The sequence below is a fragment of the Carassius auratus genome, chromosome 20, assembly GCF_003368295.1.
Source record: "Carassius auratus strain Wakin chromosome 20, ASM336829v1, whole genome shotgun sequence".
Lineage (NCBI taxonomy): Eukaryota > Metazoa > Chordata > Actinopteri > Cypriniformes > Cyprinidae > Carassius > Carassius auratus.
This window is the reverse complement of record NC_039262.1, coordinates 20,876,958-20,890,758: the sequence shown is the minus strand read 5'-3', so window position 1 is coordinate 20,890,758 and position 13,801 is coordinate 20,876,958. Positions and strand designations below refer to the sequence as shown.

Below are 13,801 nucleotides of genomic sequence, written 5' to 3'. Positions count from 1 at the left end.
AGTTTCCGCCCTCAATGAGTTGACTTCGGCCAGCTGTAACATCACCAATGTTGCGTAAGCAATCGCGGCGCTCCGTTTGGATGTAAGACTGAACATAAGAGTCGCTATTTTCTCCCAACATCTGAGCCGCTGAGGACACAGCGGGCTACTTTTATTTTTGGTAATGCACATCAATATCTACCTAAATACATTTTTGTCTGCTCAAATTATTTTACTCCAGACCGCTTTGTGAATGTTTTGTCGTTATGGTGGTTAGCTTACAAAGCAGAGAAATATAAGCTACGCCGCGTTCTCGAGACAGGACGGGAATATGCAGCTCATTTGCATTTAAAGTGATACACAACAAAACAGCTTTCTTAGACACGTCCCAAAAATGACATTAACATTTATACATTAATATTATTACTTTTATAGACAATAACAGTAATTACAATATATTGTCCCTATTGACAATAATAGTAATTTTTGTCAATAGGGAAGTCAATGGTGCCCAAAACTATTTATGCTACCAATATTCTTTGGGTAAATTTGAGCATTACTGTCTCTTTAAGTGTGTATTCAAGGACAGCAGCTGAGTGTCATACAGGTGTAGATATAGGAATTTGATATCAGATTCAGAGGAATGTATCTGTATATCGTCTTTATAAATGTTCTCATGTAGCTGGATGTCGTCATGATACAAAAGCAGGCAGTTTTGCAAAAGAAAGCTTCAGAAACACTGATCTGATACCAGGCAGGAGGAGGAAGTCATTACCACAGGAACAGCTGTTAAAGGTTACGGTCATCTTTCATCAAGGGATGTTGCACATAAATTGCAACAATAAATGTTGCCGACTCAGTCTAGATGAGATGTTGAGATCACATGACTAGCCAAATGCTACTGATTTTCAGAGGTGAACTCCATATGTTACAGTTACTGTAATTATGAGTGACAGAACTGCCCTCTGTAACCAAAAACAGGATGCTACCCCTGTAATAATTGATTCAAACTATAGAACGCTCCATTGAAAGACTTTCAGCCAATGGATAAAGCTATGCAAGAAACACTGATCTGTAACATAATTGTGGTGCATTGTGTGACAAAAATGTAGTTATGCCCACAACAAACTAGTAACAAACTTTTTTCCTCTTTGTGACCAACAATTTTAAAACCACTGATATGGACTGACCTCAAAGACTAAAAGAAGACTTTCATTTAAAAAGACTCAACTCTGGGCCCTTCAGAACATCCCAAAGGCACATGACACATTTACTGCGTGCTGTTTACGGAAGCAATGTCTAAAGTCATCCAACACCATTTCTCTGGGCCAAAAGAAAGCTGTGTAAATGTTGAACATTTAACACAAAAATGAAAACATCAACAAAAACGGCAGTTGTTTAGAGGTCATTTCTGGTTAATGATGTCACCAAATTTACAGATACAACGACGTAGCCTGTGTGAAAGGTGCTTTTTTTGTTTAACGGTAAAGTCCCTCCAGTAATTGAATTACAATCAGAAATTGGCTTTAGTGTGATTATCAAATTTAATAAGACACCGAAACACTTTATCATGAGCTTCACTTCAAATAAACACAGTGCCAAGCTTCACTCTGAAATCTACATTGCACAGGCTATTATTACCCATATTAATATTTTAGATTTTAGTTATTAATGTGTTAATATAAATAATTCTATTTTAAAATAAAATAAATATATTAACAATAAAAATCATTACATTAATAATTACTTTTATAGTCATGTAGGAAGAGTGAAAAATGCAAGTTTTTTATTTTTTATCTGACTACTGAAAAAAAAATGTTAGTGATTAAATGCAATTTTTCAATTGTTGTTGTTGTTATTAATATTGTTTTCCATGGAGATTCGTACTCCCTATATAATTATATTTTTCAGTTATTATTATTAATATAATTTTCTTTAATGGATATCCACACCTTTAATTAAAAAAAAATCACCCTTGAATGATTGTTTCCAGATTGAGTTGATCTTTTTCGTAACAAAATATATCAAAGGAAAACTATTTAGAGACATTTTAGGGTCTTAGATTTTGAGATAAAAAGTTACACAAAGCTACTTCAGTTAAAAAAAAAAATTCATGGTCTGACCATGCAGGAGGCAGTTTCTGCATTGGTTTGTTTAATCTGACAGTGTTTTGGGTTCAGTGTTGTTGGGCGAGGCCTGTAAATCCTGCTCTCCTCTTACTGCTGCGGCACCAGTGCTGCCTCATTTTCACCTGAAACATTGATACACCTAATTTAACTCTCAGAGGACAAAATGTGAAGGTCTGGCGAGTGAGGATCTCTCCTGTGTCTTGGGTGGGAGACAGTTAAGACTAGGAGCTTTGCATTATGCAGGTCAATTCTGAAGAAAATCACAGATATCTGCATAAATATCTGAAGCTGAGAGAACCGAGGTGTAAAACGACACTCAAGAAAACTTCTAGAGGAGCCAGTTGATTGGGTTATTAAATGTTTGATGACCTCGTCCCAACAGGAAGCTGTAATTTAGCTGGAACACACACAGGTGGTCTAGTGCGTCTAGCTCCATCGGGATGGATGAGACGATGAATTCATGAGTAAAGTACATGGTCACTTTATTTGAAGAAAATATTAAAACAGTAGCATGTACAATTTGGAATGAATGCAAACTGAAGAGTGGAGTGCAAACTCCAGCAGCAGAAGCGGTACAGGGGAGAATCGACTGAAACAGAGGACAGAAACGTGAAGGCTCAGCCACACTCCTCCAAACACCCACAGCATCCCTCCATCATCTCCATCCCGGTGCGAGACGGCCGTCCAGGAAAAGAAAGTCATTAAAACAAAACTAAACAATAGACAAAAAAAAAAAAACTCAAACAAAACTTAAATCATGCCAAACATTTTCTACTTTTTGTTGTTTTTGAATTTTTTTCTTATTTTTGATTTTTACGTTTTATCCCCCACGATACATGAAAGCCCCATTCCACCGGAAACTTGATTTTACAAGCATTCTTTCTATGTGTGGTTCCCTTTTAAATCACGAAAACCCGCAATACATCACTTCAGTGGACTCGGCACAATCTGATTGGCTGGAGAATGAGCTCCGGGCTCAAGCTGCATGCATGAAGAACAGAAAAAACGAGAGAACAAAAGGAGGATGGCCAGCCCAAACATTATCAAGAGCAGATGGAACTGAAGGAGTTCACCAAATGCTGTTTTCTTCAGTTTGAAGGTAGTTACAGGTTATTTTTCCTCAAAATAACTGATGCTTTGGGGACAGGATCACTAACCATTTCATGCAGATATTTGACTTTTTCCATTATCTTCTGTGTGGACAGAAGGATACTTTATTTTAACATTCAATTATTTTTAAACAGAAACATTATGAATAAATAAACTTTTTTTTTCAAGAATAAGTAAAACATTTGACTGATTTTTTCTTCTCTTTTAAGAGGGCACGGCAGGAGGAGGAGGTTTCACTTTGCGGTCATCATCTGTACAAATTCTGAGAGGAGAGATGGAGAGAAAATGAGATTAGGCAGTTGCTTTTGGCCGAATGCCGCGCTGTGCAGCCAGCTGCTAAATTGTTTGATGGTTTATTAATTTTTTAATCAAGAAGTGAAGGCAGAATTCGCACAGTAATTAGCGTCCCATTTCCAAACGACTTTCATATGAGTCTAATCAAGTAGCTCAATTTACAGCAAAACAAAAAGGGGCCCTTTACATGTGCCCTGTATAAATATGGTGCATTCTGGGAAATGTGAGCCATTTTTGATGCACATAACTTGTTGTTTTTTCAATAATAATACTTACTACATCAACTTTATGTGATATTTTTGCAGAAGTAATGGAGTTGAGTTACCAGATGGTACCTTTGAGATAAAAAGAAGACTAAATGGAAAAAAAGTGGGCACTGAAAAGTAAGCGGCTTACCTTCATAGTTGACCTGACCATCACCATCTATGTCGGCTTCTCTGATCATCTCATCAACCTCTTCATCTGTTAGCTTCTCGCCAAGGTTTGTCATGACGTGACGCAACTCTGCAGCACTGATGTAGCCATTACCATCCTGAAGAGAAAAACTGAATGTCAGCCACCAAAAGGGCGGGAAAATCTCGGCATCACTGCTGTGACTCAACTTTGTCTGTATTAAACTGCCAGGTGACAGTTACAGCTCAAACACACCTTGTCAAATACCCGAAAAGCCTCACGTATCTCTTCCTCGCTGTCTGTGTCCTTCATTTTCCTGGCCATCATCGTCAAGAACTCTGGGAAATCTATGGTTCCATTTCCTGAGAAAATGGGAAGTGAGATTTTCTTTAAAAACAAAAATATGGACAGAAACATTCACCTCAGATACTCTCAAATAAACCAATTCCACCTTAGATTCACAAAATAAATAAAAAAATTATGACTTTACATCTTACAGTTGCGACTTTACATCTTAAAATTGCTAAATTACATTAAATGAACGTTTCTCATAAACGTGACAATTTATGACGTTGTGTTTTTTTTTTCCTAATAATTAGAACTTTAATTTAAACTTTATCAAACTTGAAACTATTCCTCATCTTTTTATTTTCAACTCTAAAGCAGAAAACGTATTCATATTTAAGCTAAAGGGCACATTTTACAAAATAGTGCAACTGGCGTGAGACCCCAAATCACATAAAAGCGCCAGTGGATATGTGAATAAACACAAAGGAAGTTGATCCGCTGAAATGCAACTTAGCGGAAACTAAAGATTACGGTTTATAAAAAATTTTATACAGATATTTTTCTTACACAAATGCATCAACGTTTGTAGTTTGCGTCATTAAATGCATTGAACTAGCTAGTTCAACCAAAAATTTAAATTATTTATTTAATAACCTCATGTCGTTCCAATAACGTAGGACATTCGTTCATCTTAGGAACAAAATTTAAGATATTTTTGATGCATTCTGTGAGCTTTCTGACCCTCCATAGACAGCAAGGATCCTAACACGATCAAGACTACGAAACCTAGCAAGGACATCATTCAAATAGTCCATGTGACATCAGTGGTTCAACTGTAATTTTACAAAGCTACGAGAATTTTTGTGCACGCAAAGAAAACAAAAAATGACTTTATTCAATAATTTGTCTCCTCCCCGTCACCCTGTAACACCATTTTGAAGAGTATCCACTATGCTTGTTTATGTTTTGATCTGAACGTAAAAAATATATGGTGACATGGAACTGTTGAATAAAGTTTTTTTTTTCTTTCTGCACAAGTTTTCTCGTAGCTTCTTAAAATTACAGTTGAACCACTGATGTCACATGGACTATTTTAACGGTGTACTTACTACGTTTCTGAGTCTTGATCGTGTTCTTGATCTTGATCAGGGTCATTTGCCAGGGAAGCTCTACTAAAGTTAACAGCAATCGTCCCCAGGACCCTCAGTTTACCAATGAGCCATCAAAGGGAAGAGGTGGGGATTCACTAAGAGAGATCATGTGACTCACTCTGCATTAGCAGGGGATGACAGTCCTCGACGGACAGCGATGAGCCGAGTGGGTGACTGTGATATAAGATACACGGCTAGATCCCTACAGCTGGCACAGACTAACCACAGCTGACCATTAAAAAAACTAAACCATGTTTAACGTTCGCAGAGGTCAGAAAAAGGTCAAGCGTGCGGTAATAAAGACCAGGCTGGATTACCAACTGGATGTGTGGAGCCACTGGTCTAGGATTAGCCAGCATAAAAGGGACACTGAGCTTTGACTCTGGGTTGAAAGCTACAGTCCTATAGGTTGGAGCAGATGGTGATTTAATGGTGTGTGGTGTAATAAAGTAAGACAACCTGAGAGTAAAACTATTCAATGCATGGCAGATAAAAATGCAAGACCTTTGACCTCTACAGGATGTTGAGTCATATTAGCCCAGTCTTTCACAAGTACCTAAGGGGAACACAATTCATTACTTGAAAGGACCACTCAGCAACACACAATTGCGCTGAAATCAGCCATTTCCAGGTCACTTCCAGTGTCAATTCTCAAAATAAGTTCTTCCCCGGTGTCCCGGCAACTGAGTTCAATAAGTGTGTGGGAATGAGATGACGAATGCAAAGAGTGGGTTATGCAATTACTTTTATTTTCCACTACTCGCATTATTGCCGTCTGACCTAGATCATGTCACGGTAGGCTGCATCCCATAGGCTTATCGATTCGCTGATCGAAGAAAACCGCCAGAACGGCTCGCAACCTGACAGGCTTCAGGAGTTTAGCGGCCTCCCGATCCTCCCACACCATCTCGGCTTGTAGCACGGCTGTCTTGTCTGTCTGAGGCGTCTGTGACAGGAGACTGATTGGAGAGTTTTCTGGTGTCACTCTTTGCTGAGAGAGTGCTGAGCGAGTGGATCGTCGCACCATTGGATGCTGTTTTATCACAGCAATGAGTGGATGATATTAAATGGTCTCACACACAGGCTGTACTTACTCCAATGACAGGCGTGTGGATAAAAAAAAAAAAAACCTGAAAGCTCATCTTTTCAACACCTAAATTAAAGGTGAAGGGTGTAATTTTTCACAAAACTTGCTTTGCCAGTTTAATATGCTGAGACAAGTGGTTAAATAACAAAGAAATATTGTGGATAAGGAAAATTTTAATAGTTTTACAAACAGAATTTAAAACAGATCATGACTTTGAAAAACATTTTCAAGAAAACTTTTAGTCTAATGACTCTAATCTACATTTCATGAAATGTCACATGGTGTAACCAAGTAACAAGTTCTCCTTTTATTTCCAAATGTTATTATTATTATTATAAAAATTTTTTTTTTTAAAAAACCTTTATGTAAAATTCCCTCACATACCATAAATTATTAATTCATACATAAAAAGTTTTGGTGGTGTCGCACTGCATGACGTACAATTTTTCAACATAAACCCAATTTTACTTGATATAAACAGGTCAAATTATGTGAAGATTGATAGACTTTGACATATAGTCATGAAGGTCTGCAGATGTCCTCTCTATGTGTCATCTACTCTATATGTTTTTATTTTGCTAGAGAGAGAGAGAGAGAGAGAGAGAGAGAGAGAGACTGGGCAATTTGACCTAAAATCAAAACCTAGATTACGGGCTTACTTTTTTTATTGGCAGTTCTTTAAAGGACTGTAGTGTAAAAATACCCCACTATTAAAGTTTCCCTATTATGCTATTTTTAAGGTTGCTAATATTGTTTAAAACAGATTTAATTTTACCCATTTCTAAATGATGCATAAACGACATATGCAAAGCAATTCAAAGAATCAGTCTCCCCTCCCTTTTCCGTGAGCCCCTCACTGCTGTGATTGGTCAGATGGCGCACTCCTTTGTGATTGGTCCAGAGCCATAGAGAGATCTCGCAACGGCTCTGGCAATTGGTGTTTCAGAAATGAACCACCAATTGCCATGAAAGAATGACAGCCCTGGAGACTTGTCGATACACAGAAATGATGGTATAGATTGTAGCTTACCAACTCGAGCCGAAGACTGCTGATAAAACAGTTGAAGTGGTTGATTGACAAGAGACTGATTCACAAGCATGACTGGAGCAGGACATTTCTCAGTGGTAAGTGTCAAGTGTTGACAAGTTCATAGTAATTATGAGATGTGATCAAACAACTCTCACAGAGTAGGATACATCGTCTTCTCGACATAATGTTAAGCACACAGAAATTTGGGCAGGCAAGTTGGCGACATAAAACGTGGACAGACATTATGCAAATGTGTTACTTCGTGACGTAGAGCCGTAACAGAATAAGAATTTAATGACTGGCTGTTCACACAGCACATGTCTTTGTGCCTAAAACCGTACGATGCACCGTACGAACGCTTGCCCCGCCTCCAGGTCTTCTGATTGGTCCACTGTTGTTAAACTGACATTAATGAGCGTTGCTGCGTGTAAAAGTTCAGATTCTTTTAACGCGCCACTCACGTGCGAAAAATAGCAAAGCACGAAAGCGCAATGGTCGTACACGTATTAATTATGGTGACCATATGCCCTCTTTTCCCTGGACATGTCCTCTTTGTGGACCAAACAAAATGCATCTAGTCGCTATTTCTAAATCGGTCATTGTGCTTACTTTGGGGGCTTCTTTAAAGCACCTGATTTGTACCCAAAATAGGATGGACTGGCAATTATTGAACGCTATAAACTTGTGCAGAAAATCCACATATGCATTACAGAAGTACCGCTGATGATGTTCCATGAAATCCCTATGAATAAATACGTCGCTATCACTGTAACTTAATAAACAAGATATAATGAGATGAAATGTAAGGACAATGAACACTCGCCTGTGACATTATATGGTTTATCTGTTTTCTTCATAATGATATGATAGTTGCATCATTTTTTAATAAATCAAGAGTTCAGTGAGTCACTTGACCCAATTATAAATAATCCATTCGTAGACTGATTTCCTGAACAAACATTCTCTGCTTGTCTGAGAAATCTGACATTTTGTTGAAACTTCGAAAGAGGCCAGTGATCAATTTCTTTCAGCTGTGATTTATTGTTACTTTCAAAGGCACTCACCATCAGCGTCCACCTCATTGATCATGTCCTGCAGCTCTGCCTCCGTGGGGTTCTGCCCCAGCGACCGCATCACTGTGCCCAGCTCTTTGGTCGTGATGGTGCCGTCTCCATCCTTGTCAAATAAGGAGAACGCCTCCTTGAACTCTGAAATAAGAAAAGGGCGGTAGCTGTATTGAGTGTCTGCTTCAAAACACACAAATCAAAGTGATCTGATTAAATGCATGCCCTCTCACCTGCAATCTGCTCCTCTGTTAACTGGTCGGCCTAGAAATCAAAAAGAAAAGAAATGCTGGTTACTAATTAGCAACATGTCTGTTTTAGTATTTAAAAAGAAGAGTCGGATCATTTGGATCAAATGAATAACACACTGATAATGTGACACTTGTAGCATGAAGTATACTCTTAAAAAGGTTGTTTATTGGCATCAGTGGTTCCATTGAGAACTTTTAAGAACTATGGAACCTTTCCATTAAGATTCTTTAAAGTGGAAAAGGCAAAAAGGCTTCACACTAAGAAAAAACGGTTCTTTTTAGGAACCAGTCACTGAAAGGTTCTATGGCATCACAGCCATTGAAGGTTTTCTAAACCACCTTTAGTTCCCCAAAGAACATTTCAGTGAGCAGTACTAAAAAGAACCATTTTTTCTTATTGTGAAAAGCATTTTAAGAACTTTTTCCACTTTTAAAGAAACGTCTGTGCATCTGAAAGGTTCTACACTCTTACAAATAAAGGTTCCAACAGGGGTTTTTTGCAGCGATGACATAATAAAAACATTTTTGGTTACTCAAAAAACCTTTCAGTGAACGGTTATTAAAAGAACCTTTTTTCCTTTTTCAGAATATAAAGAACCATTTATGCATCGGTACCATCAATGCCAATTAAAAAAAAACTGTTTTTAAGAGTAAACATTTTGTGTTTAAACTTCATGTGACATCCAAACAAAAATGCTTTAGTCCACACACTGGCATCAGGTTACAGGACACTGACCGACAACCCAGGCCTTTGGTTAACAGCGAGGAGAGAAAAGCTTATTGTATGAGTCTCAAGAGCTTGCTAAAGTGGATGAGAGGAAAACAAATAACCCACATAATGAAGGGAGGAGTGGGGCTAATGGGCCAAAGACAGAGGAACACGCCACCATCACTTCAATCACACTAATTAATTATTCTACTTCCTTTCTGCATTAAGCAGCCATACTCACATGAGATGACATATAACATGCAGCTTAAGAGCCTTTCTGATGCACTGGATCCAATAGTCACTGGCAGATATAATGAAGAAAGAGCACTGGTTTGCTGGACAAGAGGGTCTTCCTGCTGCCAGCTGTACGGCTCATTTCATTCCTCATTCATGCCCATGTGCCCAGAGCCCACATGAAAAAAGCTGATCCGGGGGGATGGGGCGCTGCAGAGGAACAGACGCAGCTGCTCTGGGACTCCCTGACATCCAGCGGAAGACCGTCTGAATCACTTCTCTTGTAAAATGGCCAATGAATGGAAACTAGTGGTTGTAGGTCGATAAAAATATCACAAACACACACATTTAAGAAGGTGCTCTGAGACCCGACGATTCCCGAAACGTTCAACAGTATGCTGCTTTTCTTAAACCTGTTCATCATAAATCAGACCTACAGTTAATAGGCAATTAGGAGTGGAACTGACAGTATTTTCTAGCAGTTTCCAATGAGGTTGTCTTGAAGATCTTTGACAACTGAACTGTTTGTCATATACTGATATATCGCCCAGGCCAATATTCTGCAGATATCAGTTGTGTCATAGCTATGTGCTAATTTCCCTTCCAAACCACAATTCACACTTCATCTTCAAACATTTCTCAGTTTGTCAAAATTGTGTACCTATACATGGATAACTGTACACAGTATATATACAATTTTAATTTCAATACTAAATTTAAATATTACATACCCACATAATATAGTGACTACTACACATTTTTCATAATTGTTAGTTGATGTCAAAAAATTTTCTTTATTTTCATACCTATACATACCAAATTAGACACACATTTTTTTTTTTTTACTATTTACATTTACATTTTCATACACTTTTGTCAGTTTATGTCAAACATTGTTGTCTGTGAATTTCGCAGATTTACAATTGCATTAAATATCATACACACACCATTCAGTGTCAATTAAACTGCATTTTTCATAATGTTCAGTTTGTCAAAGTTGTTCTGTAATTTTTACACATATACATATATTTATAACTTCATAAACTGTTCTCATAGTTGTAAAACTAATAATTAAACAACTTCAGCATCAAACTAATGATTACTGCACCTCTAATGGCAACATATTGAGCATTTACAGTCAATCTGACCACAAAATCAAGAAGTACACCAATCTGAGTTGAACTTAAACTGTTCCTCCTCTATTTTCCATCACACATCTGTCTACTAAAGGATCTCTACAACTCCACAGGCTACAGAAACCACAGGACCGAATCAATCCAGCTGCACTGACTGTGTAGAGACACTACTGTCACCCATCTGTGTTGAGAAGCGCCGTTCTACCGCTTATTAAAATGTTCAGGCAAATGAATGTAGGTCAGTATACACACTACAGCATAATCCTCCAGAGTCCCAACACAGGGGAACATTACACCATAACTTCACCCAGGACAGCTGGCTCCTACCAGATGCTGTTCCTTACTATTAAAATACACACAAACCACCGCCAGTGAACCAAACTCATATCTACTGCCAGTCCAGAAACATCCAACCATTGCACAGAGTTCAATCTTTCACAGTTTAGAAGACTCACTTCGATTTTCCTTGGAGAAGAAATGAAAAATGGACACAATTGACACAACTGTTGACATACGGTGCAAGTATAAGGCCATCAAATAAACACCAACAGCACAGCTCAGATAACATCTCCGATCTTGTAAGAATTTAATGAGAAACTTTAGGATTTAGGCATGTAAAAAAAGAAAGACTTCATATTCAATTCATTGATTTTTGCCATTTCTGTGTAATTCATTGTGAAATTTACCAGCAATTTCAAAAGAGTGAAAATTGTTTCAACAACATTTTATGTGTCTAGATAAGACACGCGAGTAAACAAAGCTTAAGAGAAACAACTGAGATATTGAGGATACATAAATAGAGATTTCTGGTTCCTGCAGGGAAGCTAAAAAAAACCCTCCAACAGTTTTCGGTTTACTTGGATGGATCACACACACGAAATGGCGAAGACCTCTCAGATTCAACAAACAAAAAAAAAACAGACGAGTCGACAGACGTTTCACAAAGACACACCTTTTATTTGCATAAGTGACTACAGACAAAATACAGGAAACTGGGCGCCTATTACCATAAGCCTACACCCTTTCAGTCCACGCAACATTGTGGTTTGGTTAAAATACAACTGCCTGTCATTAGAAAGGCCTTTAAATGTGTGTGAAGTGGTTTTAGATGGGAAACACTGGCCCTGCTGGTGTGATATTCAGTCTTTGGAGGGGGTTTAAAGGGAGGTAGATGATGCAACAGACGCTGGCAGAGCCACATCCTCTACAGCCTCATCTCAGACACATCTACAATCATCTCCTTCATGTCCCATCCATCATATTTGACGGATATTAGCATAAACATCCTTATCTTTCCAGCCTACTGACCCTCTACACCCCAGATATTGGCATGAGCCGTCTGTCTAATTACAATATCACAAGTACAGGTTTCAGTGTGATGTCATGTTGATCTAAATTATTATTTTTTTAATCATACAGTAAGACATAAAGAGAAAACAACAACATATGGGATGTATTGCACATCATTTGATGTGTGTAACCCGTATGTAAGATAAAGGATGTTAGTATTGCGCAGTTGTAGATTCAGGGTTCACTCTTGACTGTTGCATCACTGAATTAAAGCAGGTAACTAAATAAATAAAGCGTTTTTCTTTTTTTTAAATATGCGTATGGTTGAATATATTATCTCGATAAGTTAACGTAACTTTACATCTCCAAACTGTAACGCTTATACCAAAATCATATTTCTAAGTAAACTAGGCTAATTTGATGCGAACGGACTTGTTGAGATTCCGTCTGGCAGATTAATGCGTTAATAGTATATGAAATAAATGATTACGTACCATGTTTGTAGGGAATTAAGCGTGATAATCTCCAGACTCGGCTGAACACAGGTCTCTCCGGGGTGAGCGTGCACTGGAGCGGCTGTCTCTGGCTGTGCACTCGGCGAGGAGCGCACGTGTATTCATCCGCCGCTCACTTCCTGACTCAGCGCGTGCGGAGCGTCCCTCGGCCAATCAGACGCGTCGTTAGAGCGCAGGCAGACCGAAGCACAACGATGCAGTAAACAGTGGGTATGTCTTCCTGAAATATTTCAGCATTAAGGTGATGGATTAATACAAGTCTGGGCCAAATAATTCATCTTTGCATAATATTAGCATGTCCCGGGCCCTGGTTTAGAGAATGTGAATAACTGTTGATGAATTGCCACTCAATCAAACGGATCGACTTATTGTTCATTTAGTGATTTTTGTGTTATAGATTAATTAATTATGCATTGTCCAGTCTAAGACACCTAATAATTAATGCAGTCTATTTATATACACAATATAACCCAGAAGAGGAACAGTCATTTCCCCACTGAAGAAAATAATAATAATAATAATATATTTAATGCTGCTCCATGTTTAAGGATAGGAATAACTAATGCTGATTTTATTTTACTCACTTAATCTCTCATTTTGTTCAGTTAATTGCCAGAGATTCAGTAATTATCCAGGAGAGGTCTGTGGCACCTCATGAACGACACACAAAAAAGCCAGAGCTAATTTAGGGCCTATGTTTATGTTTATGTGAATTAGAATAATATTCTGTGGTTTGGAGCCTCATATGTTAAATCCAGAACAAGTAAGTCAATGCCATTGTTAGATAATTGTTAAATTAACACTACTTCTGCTTTTATGTAGAACAGGCTCTTCATGAACTGTGTGTGGCACTAGTTTCTCCGGCGGAAGGATACGCGTGGATTTCCCTCCGCTTGAGATTTCACGGCGTCGGTTTGTCACGGAGCAGCTGATTGGTTGACGCGGACCTGCAATATTATACACAATGTTAAGGGGGGCATTATTGGCCGCCCTGGACCTGCAATGCACCAGGCAATGGTATATAATAGAAATCCCATCAAGGTGCTCACGGTAAAACGTAAAGTCATTGAATTATACTATGTTAGTATTGGGCTACATTTACTTGTATTGTACCACACTGCAGTACATTCTCTATAAAGAA

The 13,801-nt window shown here is 38.2% G+C and overlaps 1 protein-coding gene across 1 annotated transcript; it reads right to left on the bottom strand.

Moving 5' to 3' along the window:
* Positions 1-2,565: 2,565 nt before the first annotated feature.
* On the bottom strand, positions 2,566-12,790 carry LOC113121164 (calmodulin). The gene is made up of 6 exons (XM_026291431.1): positions 12,640-12,790; positions 8,759-8,789; positions 8,526-8,669; positions 4,161-4,267; positions 3,909-4,044; positions 2,566-3,480 (listed from the first exon to the last, which is right to left on the bottom strand). Exons 1-6 carry the CDS (start codon positions 12,640-12,642, stop codon positions 3,452-3,454), a joined length of 450 nt encoding a protein of 149 aa, XP_026147216.1. The 5' UTR covers positions 12,643-12,790; the 3' UTR covers positions 2,566-3,451.
* Positions 12,791-13,801: the final 1,011 nt, after the last annotated feature.